The sequence below is a fragment of the Dama dama genome, chromosome 15, assembly GCF_033118175.1.
Source record: "Dama dama isolate Ldn47 chromosome 15, ASM3311817v1, whole genome shotgun sequence".
Lineage (NCBI taxonomy): Eukaryota > Metazoa > Chordata > Mammalia > Artiodactyla > Cervidae > Dama > Dama dama.
Genome location: NC_083695.1, coordinates 33,041,495 through 33,062,996, shown reverse-complemented (window position 1 = coordinate 33,062,996; position 21,502 = coordinate 33,041,495). Strand labels below are relative to the sequence as shown.

General features: G+C 40.4%; 1 protein-coding gene across 2 annotated transcripts in view; it reads right to left on the bottom strand.

The window, feature by feature from the left end:
- The window catches only part of VCL (vinculin), a 104,929-nt gene that overhangs the window by 8,133 nt on the left and 75,294 nt on the right, over positions 1-21,502 (bottom strand). For both annotated transcript variants that reach the window (XM_061161875.1, XM_061161876.1), the window contains exons 9-18: positions 18,571-18,724; positions 17,704-17,879; positions 15,470-15,660; positions 14,050-14,249; positions 12,645-12,773; positions 8,862-9,011; positions 7,147-7,255; positions 5,727-6,029; positions 4,139-4,263; positions 2,242-2,427 (exon numbers count right to left, since the gene is read on the bottom strand). In XM_061161875.1, coding sequence (XP_061017858.1) covers positions 2,242-2,427; positions 4,139-4,263; positions 5,727-6,029; positions 7,147-7,255; positions 8,862-9,011; positions 12,645-12,773; positions 14,050-14,249; positions 15,470-15,660; positions 17,704-17,879; positions 18,571-18,724 — 1,723 coding nt within the window. The remainder of the gene's footprint in view (positions 1-2,241; positions 2,428-4,138; positions 4,264-5,726; positions 6,030-7,146; positions 7,256-8,861; positions 9,012-12,644; positions 12,774-14,049; positions 14,250-15,469; positions 15,661-17,703; positions 17,880-18,570; positions 18,725-21,502) is intronic.

Sequence of the window (21,502 nt, the reverse complement as noted above, 5' to 3'; positions counted from 1 at the left end):
CAACTGATCAAGGCTGAGTTCAGAGGAGCTCTAAGTTGATGCCCATGAGAGAATGGGACCTGTGTGTTTTGGGGGAGACAATTAATTTAATACCAGGGATGTGATTCTGAAAGCCCAGGGAGGAGCAGGGAGATCAGATGCTAAGAATAGGTTGAGGGGGAAAGAAAATGAAAGGAACTGCCCTCAATGAAGTCAAACCACTGAAATAAAGAATGGCAAAAAAAAAAAAAATAATAATAAAGAATGGCAAACACTGGTTCTTTATATCAAACATCTCAGGGTATGTAATCTCAGATTACAAACATCTCTAACCAAGAGAAAGTAAGAGTTTGTGTCAAATTTTATTTAAGGTTGCTACAACTCCTAAAAATCTTAATCCACACAGGAAGCCTGCCTCCAAAAGCTGACTATTAACTTGGAGGACTCAGGGCGAACAAGTGGTGGAGGTACCTTTTAAATCCTTTCACCTAAACTGTCTCAACCAGGACTCATCCCCATTCCTTAAAGGTAAGGCCAGCCCACTCCTTCTGGGTGGGGTTCAGAGTCCCAAAGTGTACAAAGATAGACTGATAGAAACACAAACACATCCCACTCCCCACCTCCCTAAACACACATGGTTCAAGTAACTACTGACTTCACACAGCTTGGAGTCAGCAACCCCCAGAGGCAAACCACCAGATGCAGTCAGATTTAAGGATTTCTGGTGACAAATGGCAGAGTAGGATAAACATCTAGGCCAATGCTGTCCACCCCTCAAGTTTTATGTTTATCTTTACAATTCATGTATACTTTGTGTTCCTCTGCACAATGTATCTGGGTTTATTGTAATGAAATTTAAATTTTCTTTAGGAAATTCCCAGCACTTTCACTGTTGGGGACTGGGTTCGATCCCTGTTCAGGGAACTAAGAGCTCACAGGCCATGAGGCATGGCCAAATAAATAAATAAATTTTCTTTAAAATCTCTAAGTAAAACCAACCTTCACTGTCACCCCCACTCCACTCCCCACATGCACTGGGACTCTGCTAACGGTCCCAGGGGTATGCATGCCCCAGTTGGAGAGACATGATTGTAAAAGTCCACAGGTCAGGTCCTATACCAGCAAGGTCACCATTCCTTCTGTGAACCTGGACTCACAGCTAACAGTTCAGAAAAATACAGAGTTAAAAAAACCAAGGTCAAATTCCCAGCCTGAAAAAAACTCAAGATCAACTGGATGTGCGGGAGGTCCCTTGGGAACTATATTCAATACAAGAGCTTGAGATGACAGAGAGCATAAAAAGAAAAAGGAAAATAGATGTTGGGAATAAAGATGTAGGGTCATAGTAGAAACACAACTGACTTAAAACTAACAAATAAATCTGCCTCTTATCTAGAAAGGCTACCACTCACTTTTCATCATTTAGAGCCAAATAGGGGCTTCCCAAGTGACTCAGTGGTAAAGAATCCACCTGCCAACACAGGAGACACAAGAGACACAGGCTTGATTCCTGGGTGGAAAAGATCCCCGGGTGGAAAAGATCCCCTGGAAGAGAAAATAGCAGCCCACTCTAGTGTTCTCGCCTGGAAAATTGAATGGGCAGAGGAGCCTGGAAAGCTACAGTCCATGGGACTGCAAAGAGTCAGACACAACCGAGCATGCACACGCACGCAGGCAAAAGTTATTCACGAGGCGTGACTGCTATAGCATCCAAATTTTCACCAACCACATGAACATTTGCACTTCCAGATCTGTTGGGAGTTAGCCTGAAGCTGTCTTGAATTGAAGGGTAAGATGATTCTGATAAAAGGACAAAGGACAAAGCTTTTACGATACCAAATATCTGATTCTATGAGAAAAGAGAAGGAAAATGAAAATATTTCATATAGCTAGAGCAGAGCCCACAGAAGACTGTGCCATGTTTGGAGTGTGGATAATTACCAAGAGAGCATCTAACAACATTCAGTGACCCCAAGAAAGAAGAGAAATTTCTTAGAGACTAAATGTCCACCATCAGGGGAGCTGATACTCCAGAGGACAGAGGAAAGGAAGCCACAGGTGTCCTAGCTCTCACTTGAGCTGCTAGAAGGAGAAACCATCAAGTACCAAAAACATCTCACTAAATCACAAGAAAGAAGAGGATCCAGCTACTGGCAACAACACGAACCAAAGCAGAGAAAGGATGATTTTCCAGGAAGACTCTTCCTGGACTGTGTGTCTGGCTCCTCATCCTTTCTCAATAAGAAGAGCTTCATTACTTACCTTGCTGGACCACTTGCGAGCTTCATCGTGGAGCTGCCTGGCAGCCATCATCATTGGCTGGTTAATCACCTCCCCGGCTTTCTGCTCAGGGAATTCTTCATCCTTCTCCTCTGGTGGTGGGGGCCTGGGTGGAGGGACCTCACCCTCAGGCAGAGGTGGTTTGGGAGGAGCAAGCTCATCTGTCAGCTAAGAAAGAATTGCTAGGTTATAAGTAAAGTCCTAGGAACCACCCCACTAGAATTCTTTCCTTTCCTCTAAAAACCATCCCCAGCATATACTCTAAGAAAACCATAATTGAAAAAGACACATGTACCCCAGTGTTCACTGCAGCACTATTTACAATAGCTGGGACATAGAAGCAACTTAGGTGTCCATCGACAGATGAATGGATAAAGAAGCTGTGGTACATATACAATGGAATATTACTCAGCCATAAAAAGGAACACGTTTGAGTCAGTTCTAATGAGGTGGATGAACCTAGAGCATTATCATACAGAGTGAAGTAAATCAGAAAGAGAAAAACAAATATCATATATGAACACATATATATGGAATCTAGGAAGATGGTAATGATGAACCTCTTTGCAAGGCAGCAGTGGAGATGCAGACATAGAGAACAGACTTGTGGACATGGGAAGGTCGGGATGTGTGGACATGGGATGAATGGAGAGAGTTGCATGGAAATGTATACACTGCCATACGTAAAAGAGATAGCCAGTGGGAATGTGCTGGAAGACTCAGGGAGCGGAAACCGGGGCTCTGTGACAACCTAGAGGGGCGGGAGGGGGCAGGAGATAGGAAGGAGGTTCAAGAGGGAGGGGATATATGTACACCTACGGCTGATTCATGGTGATGTATGGCAGAAACCAAAACAATATTGTAAAGCAATTATTCCTCAATTAAAAATGAGCAAGTTTGTTTTTTTTTTTAATTAAAAATAGCATCCCCAGAAAAGTCACCCACATTCACAATCATCCACACTGAGCACAAGGACCACCTGCTTCAATCTCAACAGAAGCATATTTTCTTCCTTTTCTCTTCACAAAAAACTAGCAGCTACTGTTTTGGACATATCCCAGGGAGGCATGCATGGTAATACCAAGCCAAAGATCCTCAAAGAAGATCTAAGTTCTGGTCTTAACTTCGGACCAGAGTTGAGGGGCAGCTGCATAAGCGTGGAACTTCTCCCCAGGGCCTCGGGTTCCTCGTTTACCAATGAGGGGTGTCTAGACCAAATGACTTCTAAGTTCTTGATTCCAAATGTCAGGACTCTTATTAATCCCGTAAGAATCCATTCCCCAGAACAGCCATCTCCTGACTCTAACCACCCACCCACAGTCCACCAAATGGAAAGAATCAAATCATATCAAAAAAGAAGTGTTGGTGGCTAGGGAAGCACTGGTCATTAGCTATGGGCACAATCACCCAAATTTGTCCTCAACAAACTTAGAAACTTAAACATGGGAAAGCAAATTTGGGACATTAAATACAGGTAAGTAAATCAGGACATTAAATAAAATTATTGCCTTGATAAGCTATTCCTAAGGACAAGCTATTTCCAATATGGCTATTTTCCCACTCCTTACCAGCCTACCCCACTAACTCATCACTCGTCACATTCACACTGACCATAGCCAGTTCCTCTGCTCCAGTCACTCCCCATCAAAGCAGACCAACACCACCGACTCTCCACTTACCCAGCACACCCAATGCATAAGCACTGGGTTAGGACTCCCCTAGATTCAAAAATGAAAGCTGAGTTGTGCCTCTGACTGAGATTCAAGTGAAATAAAACAAAGCTACCTGGTTACAGAGGCTCCAGAGCAGACTACCTCTCTGCCACTGCAGTCCCAACACCCTGCTGCTCAGTTCTCCCCTTGTATCTGGGTTTACTTACTCGGAGCTGTTCAAGGTCTGGTGGAGGAGGTGGGAAGTCAGGCTCCTGAGGTTGGAAGGCTTCTCTGACCTTGGCCACAGCTCCTAGGATCCGGTATCCTGAGTCCAGGAAGCTCTTTTGCAGTCCTAAACACAGACACCCTCACTTTCAGTTGGGTAGGTCAGTACCCTGGAGCACTGTCTGTCCAGCAGAACTGGTTTCCAGTAACAAAAGCTGGGTGTGAAGCTGCCAGTAAGTGGTACAGGCAGTGACTGAAAGGGAAGGGAGGTAAGAGCAAGGCAGATGCCCTGAGTCCTGCAAAGAGTCAGAAGCAGCACAAACCAGCCGTTCCCTGTAGTGCTCAGGGGACCTTCTTGCCTGGACAGCTGACAAGCACTCGGGACATTCCTGGGCAGGAACACTTTGGGATCAGGTGGTGCTCATCCCCTCTCATGATAAAGCAGTCAAGAGATAAGCATGCCCCACTCAGAACAGGGGAGATGTCACTTTCAGATGGGGCAGACTTTCCCTGGGGTACTTCTCACCTTTCTCCCTACCTACTCCACTTGGCATTCAGCATATTAACCCCTACAATGAGCTGCTGCTACTGTATCCTGTCACCTAGAATTAAAGAATTTACTCAAACTATTGTTGTTGTTTAGTCACTAAGTTGTGTCCAACTTTTTTGCAACCCTGTGGATGGTAGCGTTCCAGGCTCCTGTGTCCATGGGATTTCCCAGGCAAGAATACTGAGGCGGTTTGCCATTCCCTTCTCCAGGGGATCTTCCCAACCCAGGGACTGAACCCATGTCTCCTGTATTGGCAGGCAGATCCTTTACCACTGAGTCACCTGGGAAGCCACTCAAACTATTAGAAACTCTAATTAGGAAACTGAGCAAGTCTTTAGTGATGGTGGGTTGAGAAAACTAGGTAGACTTTGCCTGGGCTGGGGATGAAGAGGGCAGCCCCTTCTTCCCACTCTCTCACACTGAGTGGATCCTACTCAGAGACGAGGCTAGAATCACTGGAGGTTCACAGAAGGAAGGAATTCAGATGTTTCCTACCAGAAAGGAGTGAAACATCTTCAGCAGCAATGAAAACATGATCAAAATTCAGCTAAAGAAAACCCAAATTCTTTGGTGTAGGATCAAGATAATCACCTAGGAGACCCACAGGTCAACTCAGGTCCTCCAAATTTGACAGAAATAAAGAATGGTGTCTAGAGAAAAAGCATTTTAAGAAAAGCAGAAGTTATGCAAGTGACATAAGTTAAGTGGTTGATAAATTGATTATTATGCATCTTTTGAGAAATTTCCAAAATAATGATTCAACAGGACAGGGAGCTATTTAGTCAGACTGCATGAAGAAAGTACAGAGAAGTTGCTCCAGAGAAACTAACTTACGATAACCCTGCCAACACTGCAGGAAATATTCTGTCCAATATATTTTGAATAGAAAAAGATTAATCTAGCATACTCAAACTAGCACACTCTAGTTTTTCCTTCAAGACTTTGTATGTGGGGGTTGTGGGGTGCATCTTCTCTTCCCTCCCTGTCAGCTGCCTGAATTAACCTCTCAGGTTAGGTGAACCACACCATGCATTGCTTACCAGGGTCAGAAATGTTTCCTGCCACGGCCTTTGCATCCACCACCATTGGGGAGATGGTTTTGCTCAATTCATCAGAGGCAGCTTTCACGGCCTCACGGAATTTGGGATCCTCAGAGTTCTCCACCTCCCTCTTAGCCACCAGCAGGATCCGGTTGGCCCGACGAGCAATGCTGGTTGCCCCAGCGACCAGCATCTGAGGCTGAATGTTGGCCATGGCAACTTTACACTTGTCCAGGTCTTTTTTAATTGCTTCTTCAGAAGCATCCAACAGAGATTTAGTGTCAATGGCTTCGTCCACCAGCCCTGTCCGGAGAATAGAAATGGAGTTTAGTTTCTATTTTAGAAGAATAGATACTCCAAAACCCTGATGCCCATTCATGTGAAAGTACAACACTCATAATTCTTGCCTTCAGCTCAAAATCCTTCTTACACAATCAAAAGCACCACTGGAGGGTGGGTAGCGGGTGAGGAGTGAGAATGTAGCCCAGGAGGCCAAACAGATTCACAGCCTTTTTACCAGCCGTGGTCCCAGCCTTCTTATATCTACCACAGACACCCAGTAACGCTTTCACATGAGGAGGAAACCAGGATTGTGTCTGAAACCTTCACCACATCAGCACCACATTATCTCTTAAGAATGTTTTCTCCTTCCGTCTCACTCCCCAGCCATCTGTTGCTTGTTGGCAGCTTGTAGTGCCCAAGATGAGCCACGCGGTGGATTCCGGTAACCTTAACAGCCTGTTTCTTGTTTCTGTTACCTGTCTTCAGATGCCCAAGGAGCTCCACTTTCATCACTGGCTGCTAAGGACCCCTGTCCCAGCAGGTTGTGCAGGGAAGCTGAAGCGCCTACCTCCCTCATCTCTTCCTCTCCCATCCCTCCCTCCACAGAGAATGAAGATTCAGAGATGCCACTTCAACTGCACAGACACAGGTCTGTTGGTTGTTGGTTTCTCCTTTAAAAAAAAAAAAAAAAACTACGTAGTTGATAAGTTGGAGGAAATTCTGAGACAAGTTGTATTAAATGGTAGCTATTGTGGTTCCTTGAAATGTGAACCCGTTGAAAATGACAGGGACACTTACTGTATCCACAAACACTGCCTCTCAGCCTCTGAAACCAAACCCTGGCTCAGACAGAGAAAAGACACTATTCAGAGAAGATAGGAGCTGTAACAATAAACATCACACTGGGAGGGCGGCATTAAAATCAAAGAGGCTCAAAGAGTCTCTCTTTGGACAAAGTTGCAGGGCTTGAATGAGAAGCCGCTGCTGCTCAGAGGCTGTAATCAAGGCCAAGTACACTGTCAGGCACATGACAGAACCTTTATCCAATTGCAGCTCAGTAACATAACCAGTCCTGCTTGAGTTTCTCAGAGCTTGTCTCTCATGGATTAGACAGCAAGAATTTTGCACACAACTCTACCTGTCATTTTTTCAACATTATCGATCCACTGGTTCTTCATGGTCTCAAAATGTTCATAAGCAGCTTGATTTCCAGGATTCCTAAGTAAGATGCGAGCGGCTGAGACCACCTGGGAATGACAGACAACCTTGAAACGCCAAGAGCACCTTCACACTCAAACCTGAGCCTTGACAGAAGCCTCCCCCTCTTCACCTGCAGGTGGCACTGTAAGGCCAGAAGTCGGCAAGTCTCCTTTAAGGCCAAACACTTTAGTTTTGGTCTGAAAAACAGCCCCCCAGAATGGGCCCTTGGAAAAGGTTTTACAGTCACAGCCTGATTTTAAGAAGCTAATAAAGTAACAAAGTAAAGGAGTGTTTGGAGATACTTCCAAACATACACAAAACAGACAAATACTTAAGCCCTCCATGTCCTTGCATCTTAAAAAGCATCATTAAGAAAGATACCGATTACTTATAACAGATTTATGAATATTTACTAAAAACAACTGTCTATAGTTAACAAGGTACTTTCACATCTGTTATTAGGCTGAATCCTCACAACAGGCCTGTGAGAGAGAGACAGGATAGTAATTTCTCCACTTCACAGCTGCAAAAACCAAGATACAGAAAATTGAAGTCACTTGCTCAAGAGCTCTTAGCTAGTCAGTTACAGGTCTAGGGGAAGGAACTAACATTTGCTGAGTATTTGATAGGCTGTATAACATAGAAACATCTTAATTTTCAAAGTAATCCACTAGGAAAGAGTTACCTCCATTTTACACATGAGGAAAGGATTCAAGTCCAGATCTGTCTCCAAAGTCCTGGTTCTTTCTGTAGTTGGTGTGTTAAGCCTACTGCTGTGTTTCTGTTTTTTAGGAATCTCAGTTTTATACAGAAATTCTATATTTTATTCTTCATGTTTTATGGGACTTTTTCAGGAAAGTTAGATACACTCATGTTTTACAGACATGTTTTTTTAAAAAGCTAGACAAGTATGATTTTTCAAGAGACTCTAACTTGTTAACATGCCACATGGATAAAAGCTGAACAATGAAGGGACATGCTAAATGTCCCCTGTCTCTGCCTACAAGCTCCCACCAAATCTAGTATCACAAATCTGTAAAACCAAGACAATTTCTAATGTATCACAGGCACTTAAGAAATATATGCTGAGTAAATACGTGAAAAATAAGTAAATAAGTGAAATAAACAAAAACAAACATCACACTATTTAGTGACATTGAACTGATTTTTTTTTTAAAGAATGTCTGTCATGTACTAGAACTTTAATTCCTGTCCAATTTGTTTTCTTTTGTTCCTACTCTTCCAATATTCTGTTCACAGTCTGGTATATCTTGGTTATATAGTTAAAGAAAAAAGAAAACTAAGTATAAACACAACTAAAAATGTTTAAATACCCTCAAAGAGATGTGCGGAAAGGCATAAACTCTAAAATCAAACCCAACTAACCACTCAAGATTATCAAATTTTTCTCTAATTCTTCATGGGAGAGGGGTACTTTACTAGTTTCTTCTACTTTCAAAACTAATCATATCATTGTAAAAAAAAAAAATTCAAACAATATAAAAATGATTTTATAGGCACTAAGGGTAAATGTGGGTTTTTTCATGATATTTTATAATAAGTGTTCAAAAATGTATAGAAACTGTTCTGTAGTTAACCTCCTTTACTCACTATGGTGTGAACTTACATGATAAAAAAGGGAGTGAAACTCACCTGGGGTGTGAGTTCTCGGGCTGTCTTCACTGAGGCCTGAATGCCTTCCACTGTTGATTTATTAGCAGTCCCAACAGCAGCCGCCTTCTCTGCTGTGGCCCCAAGCCTTCCTGAATGGTTTTCAAAGTTAGCTGCCCTCTCATCAAATACCTTGAGGAAAAAAACAAAGATATTAAGTAATTTTATTACAATAGATCAGGTCAGACAGCCAAAGGGAAAATTCTCTCTTTATAAGTAGAGGCAGCAACTGCTTGAGCAAACTTCAGGAGATGACATCAAACCCCAGCTAATAAGACAACAGTCACACATTGAGTCCTGGCCTTGCCATATCTCCTCAGAGATTTGGCCATTAGCACCACATGTATGCAGACAAGTGCACACACACCCTTGAATTTCAGTTCAACTAATGCTTACCAAGTGCAAACAAGACATATAGAGCTGTGGGGTCTACAAGCAGAAGTTCACAGCATCCAAAGACTTAATCCCCCTTTCCCAAAGGCTTATCCTCTAGCGTGAAGAGGTCAGAAAAACCTACACAAGGTTGGTAGCTGAATGCTTTACAGGCCAAGACTATCTACGGAGTCCTAACCAGAGCCCCCGCCTCCTCAGGGCAGCTCCCCTCACATATCCCATTACCATTAATGTTGTAAAAGTTCTGCCCCTGACCTCCATGGGAAAAACGATAGCTGGTGCTCACACCCAGGCCTGACACAAGGGAAATACGGCTGAACTCCATGACCGCAAAACAAAACTATCTACTGAATTGTTCATTCAGTTCACACATCTTCTTCAGCATGGATGTTATTCAAAGTCGCTTACCTCGAAGGGGACAACTGAACTTAGAGAACAGAAGTTCCTCTGTCATTTGTCTGAATAACATTATGAGGATTGACACTCACCAGCAGTCCTGGGTGACACTTATACTATACACAGAGCACGTCAGGAGTGCCTAGCAGAATCTACCCTCCTCTCTACCTCCTCCAGGTCTACCTGCCTATACTTGGAGTCAGGTTCTGGCTCCTAGCAGACAATCTCTAAAGGTCTCTTGGCCCAAAAACAGGCTCCTCATTGCCAGGATTCTATGTTTACCCCACTCAAGTCTCTTCTCCATCCTGGCCCCTTGTTTGCATTCAGCCATTAATGGGTTCTTGCCATTTAATGCTCAGAATCTCTTCCTAAATCTCTGATCTCCTGATCCTCTTCTCCTGGCCTCCATCCTTATTTCTTTCCTTGTCTGGTCTCCCTACTCTGAATATACAAGGCTTTGGCTGACTTTTGTCAACCATCTCAATCCCAGACCATGTCTGCTGCTCCCTCTGACTTAATCTAGCTTGCTTTTCTTGTCACGCAACCAAAATTTACTGAGCACTTACTATGTGCCAGGCTCTGGAATGGGTGCTGAAGATACAAGGATGAGTAAGATATTATTTCTGCATCTCAGGAAGCTCACATCCTAGCAGGGTTTAAAAGGCCCATAAACAGATGCCTATAATAGTTGTGTGCTATCTGCAATAATAAATTTAAGCATTGATACTTGGGAGGAAAAAGGCACTTTACCTCTCCAGGAAGAAAAAGATACTAGAATAAAGGATAAATAGAAATTAGCCAAAAGAGATGATGGGGAAGATAATTAGGTAGAGAGACAGGGAGAACAAAGACATGGAGAAAAGAAAGGACAGAGTAGGCAGGAAACTATAAGCAAAGAGGTATTTATTGCTGGGACATGAACTGAAGGGCAGGGCTTTGTGGGAAACAGGGGTAAGGAGAGTATTAGAAGCCAGATCACAGAGCCCTGGCTTTCTCCTATGCGAAAAGGAAGGACCACTGAAAGGTTTAAGCAGGAAAATATCAGGCTCAGCCCTGTAATTTTATTTTATTTGTGCCTTAGTGACTGATTCAAAGACTAGTCACAGCTGCATAGTCACACAGGCAGCAAGGGACAAGAATCAGAATTACAGCTGTGACAACATGAATAGAAATTAGAATTCAAGACATATTTGTGAGATCAAATTGGCTTGTCTGACTTTATTGATGAAGGGAAGAGTCAGTAGCAACTCACAAATTTCCAATAGGAAGAAAACAGGACAATACATGCTATGGTACCCAGCAGTATCTAGGTAGAGATTACCAGCAGAGTTTGCCTACTCATCCGACACCGAGAGATGTCTGGAATGAAAAAATAGCAAATTACCCCAGCCTAAGTGAACCATGAGCTGAACTGCCCAGGAATCAAGGCTACAGAACAAAAATGGGGGTCATTAGCAAATAAGAATAACACAAACCTCTGCCCACCTGTTCTACACTGTCTTGGGTGCCCGACCCAACTCCTTCTCCTTCACTGCCAGTACTACAGAGTCTAGAAAATCAAATACTTCCTTTCCTAGATTCCTTTGCAGTGAGGTAGCCTCGTGACAGAGTTCCAGTCAATGAGATATACACAAAGGTCTCCTGGAGGATTTCTGGGAGAGTGTTTACTTTCACTTATTCAGTGGCAGTGATGTGCCAAGAATTGTGCCAAGAAATGGGAATAAGGTAATGACAAAACAAAATCCCTGCCCACATGGAGCTTTCATACTAACATTAGGGAAACATACAAAGGAAAATGAGGTAAATACGCAAGTGTTGATAAACACAAAGGAGAAACAGGATGTGGAGACAAGGAAATTCCTTGGGCTGGGGTTGTCTCTTAGGTGGTGACCCCAAAGTGATGTTTCAGTAGACACCTGAAGAAAGTGAGTGAACAGTATTTGCAGTTATCTGTGGAAGGACCAAGAAGACAAGAGCAAGGGCATCAATATTAGAACATATAAACATAAACAAGAAATACTGGGAATACAACACAAGAAGGTCAATGCAGAGAGAGGAGCATGAGAGGGACAAGAGGTACCATATGAGGGCAGAGAAGTAGATGGGGGACCATCTCAGATGCAGTGGTGTGACAAAGATGCTGGTATCAACTCACACAAACTCATAAGAGCCAGAAGTGCCCATCTCTTCCCAATTCTGCTTACAGTGACTTCACACTGAACCAGTCATTGTGGGAGTATTTATATCATGAAAGTCAACGAACTTTACAAATCAGAGTCTTTTGCTTTTTGTTTTGTTTTCTCCTCGAGAGCTGGTCTACCAGCACATCACTGGCCTTACTGTTCATTGTAAGGACTCAGGCTTCACTCTGGGACAGAGAGGAGTAATCTGAAGGGTTTGAGTAAAAGAATGACATCAAATGTCTTAAAAGAATTGTCCTGACTTCGATGTCAAGAATAAACTGTCCTAAGGACACACTGAAGGGACAGTTATGACTAGAGGGACTATTATGCTGGTTATGACTGGGGTGACCCCAGTCCTCATTTCTTACTGCCTTGAACATAATGCCCAGGGCTACATCAGCCATCTCTATCAGGAAAGATCATGAAAATCACAGGGATGCCAGCTTTTAAGGTGTCAAGCTGCTGAATCAATGCCAAGGCTACTTAGCTCCCTGTTTCTTGTTATGTGATAAAAATAAAACCCATTGTTTTCATATCTGATGGTCAGGTCTTCCACTACTTTCAAGTGAAGACATGGCCTAAAGAGATTCCTAGCTGAAATACATGGTGACTGAAATAAGAAGTGGCAAGGCCATCCTTCCCTCTTCTACCCTTCATCCACAATTTCCCAACCACCCCGATGTACACTGTAGTCACATTTTACCTTCACACATGCACGCGTGTGCACACACACACACACACACACACACACACGGATGGCCAATAGAAGAAATGGAAGACCTCAGACACCCACCTCTTCCCTATTGGGTGCATCAGGAGGAGCAGTGGCTGCCACTGCCAACAGCTTGATGGGAGTTGTGGTATCACTGAAAACATCTGACACCTCCTGAGTCATGGCCTCCTGCATTCGGGCTTTCAGATCCTTAAAAACATTGTTTACAAATGAAATTTTCCATAAATATCCAAAAAGCACATCTGCCACTGTCCTCTCTTCCCATTCATTCATTCAGTGTTTCTTTCAATGTTATCAACTGTGAGTATTAACTGTGAACAAAGCACTGAGCTAGCATAAAACAGGTATAAGAAGTGAATCTTGCCCTCTAAGTGATTAAGGACATAACCCACATTGCCCTAGAGACTGTTCCACCGAAGCAAGAAATCTTACTTCATTTCTTGATGGCCTCTAAGAAATAATACTAAGAATCACAGGGTTGAGCCCAAAGAAGACCATGAAATGAGATAATCCCTCACCAGTCCCAGTGCTGGAGAGGCCTGATATGATCTCAGTAACTGTAAGATACTATGGATACAGTGTCAAATTTCTTATATTACTTTAATTAATTAAATAATTAATTTCATATATTTAGAGGAAAGAAATCAATAATGGATTTTTTTGGATACATGATATTTCAAATAAATTTCAAGAAAAACTCAATAACTAATACATGTATCCGTTTTCTAACATGGATCGAAAGAAGAGAATTCTCAGAAGTCATGAAAAAAACTCCTTTTCATAATTTACATTTAGTCTGACCTAAGGTTTTTGTTTGCTCCTTAGTTGCACCACAAGGCATATGGAACTTCTCTGACCAGCGGGACCCAGGATTGAACCCATGATCCTTGCAGTGGAAGTGTGGAGTCTTAACCACTGGACCACCAGGGAAGTTCCAATCCAAGTCTTAGAATAGATTTATACTCAAAAAAGTCTCAGTCACCTCCACTGTTTCTCAAAATGGGTGGCATGCACTGGCTGGTGATATCTAAGAAGATTTTAGGTGTTATACAGAAAAATGTTTTTATTTTAATAATTGTTTCTTTTATAGAATATTATAAAAAATATAACTAGCTCATCAAGCTCCTGACTTCAAAATTATTATAAACTTTTCTTTTAAATAAATGTAAGTTTAAAAAAGGAGTCCATTTTAAGAAAAAAAGCTGGCTGACTAAACAAGTGTAAGTGAGACGTGGTAGAGCAGATATGAAAGCTCTTGTATTTCTTGGGAAACACAATTTTAATTGCTATCACACACTGATAAGCTTTTTCCTAATAAACTCTGGATTTTCTTATATTCTTGATCACATCTTTTTCACTTTCCCTAGACTCAGGAAATTATGTATTTTAAAAACTCTCTCCCTCCCTAGCTTTTCAATTACAGTTAAGCATAAGAAACGCAAGGATACATGCTCCCAAGCTCTACCTTTAAGGAGTCTTGGAGCTGAGACGCAAGAGCTCTCGCCTGAGGGCTCTCCCCTTCCCCTCTGGCAGCCAGGTCAGCCAGCTGGGCCGTCAGCTGGTCCACTCGGTCACACTTTGCAAGAAGGTCCTGGCGATAAGGCCCCATCATGACATTAGCCAGACGATGCCCTTCGGCCACCAGCCCTCGGATGGCAGCCTGACCTGTACCAGGAGGGAAAACACTGACACTCACATGGATATGGAGAGGCCAATCACTGTGCCATTCTGGCAAGGATTTCTTTTTTTAATAGTAACATTTAGTGATGTGGTTTTTTTTCCCCACTAATAAGACAAAAAAATTTGAGAAATATAAAAAATGTAAAAAAAATATAAACCACCCATAATTCCATCTCTCACAGACTGATATATTTGAACATTTCCTTCCAGTTTTTTTTAATGCATTGCATGTTCCTCTATATACATACATACATTTATCTTTTATAAAACTAGGATAAACTATACATTAACTTTTATCCTGTGCTTCTTTTTATTTAACATGAGCATTTTTCTACATCATTAGATATTATTCAAAATTCACGATCTAAAATTTATGTAATATTTTATCATATGAACCATAATTGTTGGCAATTTACTTATTAAATATTTATGTTGTTTATATACATTCTTGTAACTCCTTAGAAATATCTCTAATTATTTCTTAAAATAAATTCCTATAAGTCAAATTGCTGAGTCAATGGGTATGAACTTTTTTTTAAAGCTCTTGACATATAATTCCAAATTGCCATTCAGAAAATTTGTATTTCTCCACCAGTAAATTATACATCTGCCTGATTAGCCAACACTGGATTAATTAAAATAATTAAAAATTTTCCAATGAATACAGCAAATGAAATAAATATATGTTTCAGCTTCAATAGGCTTGCTATCATATGACCTAAATTCTTATAGTTCCACTCCTAAAATATCTCAAAAATCAAAATTTTAGGTTATCAACTCTACAGGTGATTGTGTGATGCAGGAGACTTCACAACTGAAAATAACTTTGGTAGTTAAGTACCTTTTATTTAGTTTTAAAAATTATATTTAACTGTCAACTTTCTAAGGACTGTAATAACAGAAAGAAGTATAATAGAATGAAAGTATACATAAACTGGAAATAATTAGCTCAAAGTTTCAATTGCAACCTGAGGACTTTTCTATTTGCCTGCAACAAAATCATTTATTTGCTAATACTTTTGATTAAATCAAAGAAATACTACTGGCTACATTTAGAGATGGAGTCATACTGTGGAATGACTTACTCACCAGTGACTAAAGAGCCCCTCTGTACCTAATCACAGATGACACAGGATCTCTAGCAACAACTTGCTTATCTTCACTGAAATAAATTTAATGAGGGCTAAGTGCACTAATAGCCTTACCAACTCCCCGGTCATCCACAGTAGGATTATCAATCCACCGCTGCGCTTGCTCAATCTTGCCTTCAAGGTGGACAGCTGCTTTGGCAGGTCTGCTGTTGGCCACAGCCCTGTTTGTTTTAGTCTGTAAGTTCTGTAGGGCTGTGGCCACCTGTTTGGCTAATGCTCGGGCCTCTGGGGAATCTCCTTTTCCTCTGCAGAGAAAAAAATAGTCACCCTGTCACACCAAGATACTCTTTACATTAAGATGACTTAATTGATAATAGGAATGCTAATGAGATGACAAATTGCTAACGATTATTATTAACTTGACTTGAAAGGAAAGGGATTTATCTATTTGGCCCTTAAATAAGAAATTAATACTATAAATTCTAATTGTTTTTCCCAGTTAAGATAGTTAAATATGAGTTTGGTCATTCTGTCTCAACCAAGCTCAACCATTTGGTAAGCTGAGCTCAGTCAGTCATCAATAGATTAGCTGATCCTTCCCTCCAGCCTGCCACCTCAAGAGTATGACTCATTTTATAACTCAAGTCCAGTAGTCATAGAAAAGTAAACCAGGAGAAGTGTATCTGTCTCACTGATAAAACTGCAAATATTAGCCTACCTGACAGAATGACTAATTTAGATATCATCTTAAGAGCTCCTTTATGATTCTAAATTCTTATACTTTCTCCATTTTTGTAAAGCTGGACAAAAAAGGTAATTGCCCTGTCAGGAAGTTTTATATAAATGCATATATTAGATATATATTATAAGTAAAGATGGCATGTGACCAAACATGAAGGTCTGCTGTTATCAGTGTCATCATTAATTCTCTCTTCATTAAGAAACATTAATGAGTGCTTGCTATGTAAACGGACTTGTGTTTAGATCCTCTGTGTATTTTTATATCTAGTAAAAATGTAAGCAGACTGTACTAACAACCTAATATTAATAAACAGATACCTGAATTTGTAGACATTGTATTTTGTGTGTGTGGGTGCTCAGTTGTTTCAGTCGTGTCTGACTCTTTGAGACGCTATGGACTGTAGCCCACCAGGCTCCTCTCTCCTTGGGATTCTCCAGGCAAGAATACTAGAGTGGGTTGCCCTGCCATCCTCCAGGTCATCTTCCTGACCCAGGGATCGAGCCCACATCTCTTATGTCTCATGCACTGATAGGAGGGTTCTTTACCACTAGCACTACCTGGGAAACCCACTCTATTTTACAATTGTCTAGTTATACACTTTCCCACCTACATAATTTAAGATTTGGGGTATAAAGCAGTGACCCCCAATTGATTGAGCTTGATACCAAATCAAATCTCAGCTATTACATAAGCTGCTCTCACCACAACCTCCTGCCTAAAGTATGTCTACCCTGCTCTCGCTCATTTCTATTTCATAGTCTGAGGCAGGAGTTTGCTTTCTTAGCCAATATTGCTGTCTTAGCCAATGTAAGATCTGAAAGAACTCTAAAGTACCTCTTTGAGAAAAAGGTAGGCACTCTCCCATGGAAGAACAGGAACTGAAACATACAAGTTAAATGAAACACAGAAAAATAGGAACTGAAGTATTCAAGTACCTTGAATCTCTCAAGATACTTTACTATGGTTATCCCTGGAGAAGTGGCTAGAGGACTGAGGTGGGAGAGAGAATCAACTCTTAACTTTTGCCATTGTATGCTTCCTTAATGTTGTTTTAGCATGTGATGCAATTGCTTTCTTTAAGACAGAAAAATATCATTCAAAAGGAGAAAGCAACACCTTTTTTCAATATAATCAAATAAGGCTAAGAAGGCCTTATATGTCTCACTGATTAAAAAAAAAAATCTTCAAAAGAAGCTGTGGTGAGAATATCATATTTAAGGATCTTTTATAATTGCTACATAAAAAATACACTGCTTAGGAAGGAAGAAAATATTTTCTTATGTCTCCTCAATCCCACCCCACACACACCTATCTTTTCACAGCTAACCACAAGTTATTTTCCTCATATGCCTGGGAAACAGAAAAGTCACAAATATGGTGTAGCAGGATGTCCTAAGAAATTTAAAAAACAGATCCCAAAAAAGGTGTTCTTAGTATCCTAACTTAAATAATTTAAAACCATCTGCCCTTACCACGTCACACAGAATCAATGAGAATACAGTAGAAGAGCATCATATGTGCATTTAACCTATAAAATTCAACTAGGTATGTACTTCGGGGGGAAAAGGGAGGAGTTAAAGCATAATTTAATTGATTAAATACATACTGTCTTCGTAGATCTGCTAACTTAGAAGTCAGAGCAGATATTTCTCCAAGAGAACGCAGAATGTCATCTCTCTCTTTAGGATCATCACATAATTCTGCTATTTTCCGAGCTTCAGCCAAAGCCCCTCGAATCTGTTCTTCTCCTTCTGGCCCACCATTTGGATCTGCAAGCCAATTCTACACACATAGAAATGAAAAATAAGCACACTGTGATTTACTCATGAACCAATTTTATTCAACTTAACAAGGGCATCAGAAATATTTCAAAAATAATCACAAGGCATATCAGCAATAATGCTAGTCCTTATTATTTTACACTGGTTCTTGCTAAAGTAAAATCAAGTCAATCCGTCTTTTCAAAATTGACTTTCTTCACTCTCATCAGGATAAAACATCTTCATGAGTTTTATCTTATCTTTGAATTAATCATACCTTATTAATTCTTCAGTTTCTTAAATATTTTTCTTCATGAAATGCTTGAAAATCATTTTACAGTAGAGTAGTATCAAAAACTTTTAACCCTTTAACATTGCTATGATCAAATATAGTTGTAAACTCTAAGATGAAGAACAGGTTTAACATACTGTAATCCCCATCAGGAACTAGGAAAATGGTACTCAGAACACTTATTTTTAACTAACTGAAGGATTCAAAATTAAGATCTCCATTTCAAAATATAGATAAACATTAGTCTTAAGCCTGTGGTAGTAGGAAACATGTTAACAATGACAACTGCTGGGAATTAGTCATCACTTAGAAACAGCCATCATCCACCCACAGAAAATTGGGGGGAGGGAGATACAGGATATTATGGAACATTTCTCTTTGTCTTTTATTTCCCACCCCTCCTGAAAATCACCATTGCTACCTGAGCAGCATCGATCTTCTTTGCAATGCTCTGCTTTGAGTTGGTCATGGCTTCCAGCTTGCGGGCTGCATTTTCCACTTTTGCTGTGAGCACATCCAGACCCTGAGACACTTGCTGGGCTTTCTGCATGGCCACTGGTGAGGCTCCTTGTCCCCTACTCAGACAGACAGATTTGTTGCTGTTGTACTCTCTCAAAATCTTAATGGCAAAATAATACTGAAAGCACAATGTATATCATTTTGCTAACGTACTTGTCCTTTTTCCTTTTTTCCACTAAATCTGGGATAACACAAGGAAACAGAGAGAAACACAGCAAAACAGCCAAACCATCTTAAAATCAGTAGCAGGGACTATTTTGGCAGTTCAGTGGTTAAGACTGAGTTTCCACTGCAACGAGCATGAGTTTGATCCCTGGTTAAAGTATTAAGACCCTATATGTCGTGCAGCATGGTCAAAACAAAACAAAAAAGAAAAAAACAATATCATACAGAAGCTTTAAGGAACTGCATAACCACTTTAAGACTAGACCTGCAAATTTTGATAATTATAATTTTCCTCTTGGTGGTGATTACATAACCAAACCTAATCTTTAGAGGGGCAAATCCACTTGTGATCTTATCGCTATGGAGGGTTTGTTACCATAGTAGGTATGCTTTAGAAATAAACAGCCCATTAGATTGTCTTATTTATGGGCAAATATACATTGAAAATGTTTCAGGAGGCAGCACGCATAGTGTTACTGAAAGCACACCGCACTAGGACCAAGGAGATCTGTGTTCAAATCCTGGCTCCAGCACCTGTGGAACCTTATGATGTTTAACTTCTTCGGGCTTCAGTTTTCTAACTTAGAAAACGAAGAGTGGGTAGGTAACAATACTTTCCCTGCTTATCAAACAGAGTGGTGCCAAACAAAAAGATATAGTTGAAAACAGTTTGGCAATAAACCAACACACATATATAACTATTATTACTACAGAATTGTCATTTATCATAACCTAATGGTAATCTTAAATATCCATTCCTATGCATTCTGTAAGTATCAAAAGCAGTTAGTACTGAGGGAAAAGGGCATGGAGTGACAAGTTCTCACCAAGTTCCTAAAGAACTAATTTCTTTATTTTCCTCTCTCAGAAGTGGTATGCTACTACTACAAAAAATGATGCAAGTTAGTGGAAACTTGTTTTCCCTTTGTAACAGACTTCCCAAGTCATAAGAAAGTAAGATATGCCATCTTTTTAGATTCATATTTTTTAGTCCACCCAGCCTGGTAAATTCAATGATAGCGAGTGACAACTCCATCATTTGGTCCAATAGCATGGCTGATCATAACCTGAGCTTCTGATTATAGGATAACCTCCAAAAATCTTTGCTTCCTTTAATGATAGTATGGATTATGGACTTATCATTCATCTATCTAACCTCTTTTTAAACTTATGTTTCTCATGTATACCAATATTTGAGGTAGTAAACTCAATAATATTTATTGCCAATAATATTTGTATATAAATATAGACACATGTTTTACTTATGCTTGACATCTCTGTTTTATGGCAAAGGAGTCTGAGACTTTTGGAAAGATACTTTTTATGTTTGTTTTCTTTTTCTTTTTTACTTTTTATGTTTTAACTTGCTTTTTTCTTTCAAATCTAATAATTCATGATGAGGAACCTTGTTTGTGTAAGAGTGTGAAAAAGTAAAAATATTTACGGGCTACATAATTTTTCATTCAAAAGAAAAAGTTTATTGAGTCCCATGGAGAGGAAAATATACATTTACAATCCTAGGTTACTGAAAAAAAGAATACCAAAGAGGAAACTTCCTGAGTTTCAGCCGCTAAACTGTTAGAAAGTTAGGCATATCTAAGAAAGGATAACAGGGAGACAGCTTTGCAATCTTTCATTGTGAAAGGAGATTGCAGGCGCCAGTGTGAAGCAGACTCACTGGGCTCCTCACTGCTTCAACCTTTTCTCTTCATAGATTTATGGTCAATCCTGTATAGCCAACTACCTCGTTCTCTTGTTCAGATTCATCTTTCTCTAAATACATACAACTGTGTACTTGAGAATTCCAACTGAAAGCTGTCTACCACACTGTGAAAAGGCTGCAGACAAAAGAGGCAGCAGTGAGAAATCAGAAGAGCCAAGAATCTTGTCAAAACGACATTGGCATTTCTCCAAATGGGAACAGAACTTCTTTTTGTCCTTTCTGTGAAGTTCCTGTCAGGCTCATGACAGAGGAGACTGCTTCACAGCAGGAGAATAGGCCCACTGCACTCAATGAGATCACATTTATTTATGCAGTTTCTTCTCTCCTTCAAGGTAAAGACTCTTACCCTGAAGCCCATGGAGCTTCCAGGGCTACAGTGAATCCATGAACTTCTGGAAATTACACATAATATTGTCTAAGCATGTTTATATGCATCTTTTTTAGGTAGAGATTAATAGTTTTCATCAAATTATAAAAATGACCTTGGTCCGAAACAGGTTAGGAACCAGTCCTTAAGAGCTGTATTTAGGACTTCCCTGGTCGTCCAGTGGTTAAGACTCTGTAATGCAGGGGACACAGGTTCAATCCTTGATTGGGAAACAGAGATCCCACATGCCACACGGCATGGCCAAAGAAAAAAAGGAACTATATTCTGAATTCCGTTATGTTAATACATTTGAGGCCATGTGTAATGGTGTGCAACACATCAAGGAGTGTTCCTGAGGTCTTAGTTTGAAGGGAGATTCTATATTCCAATTACCTCGAGATGTGTCATGACAATCTAGAAGCAAAATTAAACTTTATCTATACCTCAATTTTCTCAATATCCATAGTATAAAATTTCATAAAAATTGAAGATCTTTTAGAACTTCATTAACTATATGTATGAGTTCAAAACAAACCTATTATACTGAGTTTTCTTATTAGCAAACTCTATATAGTTTGG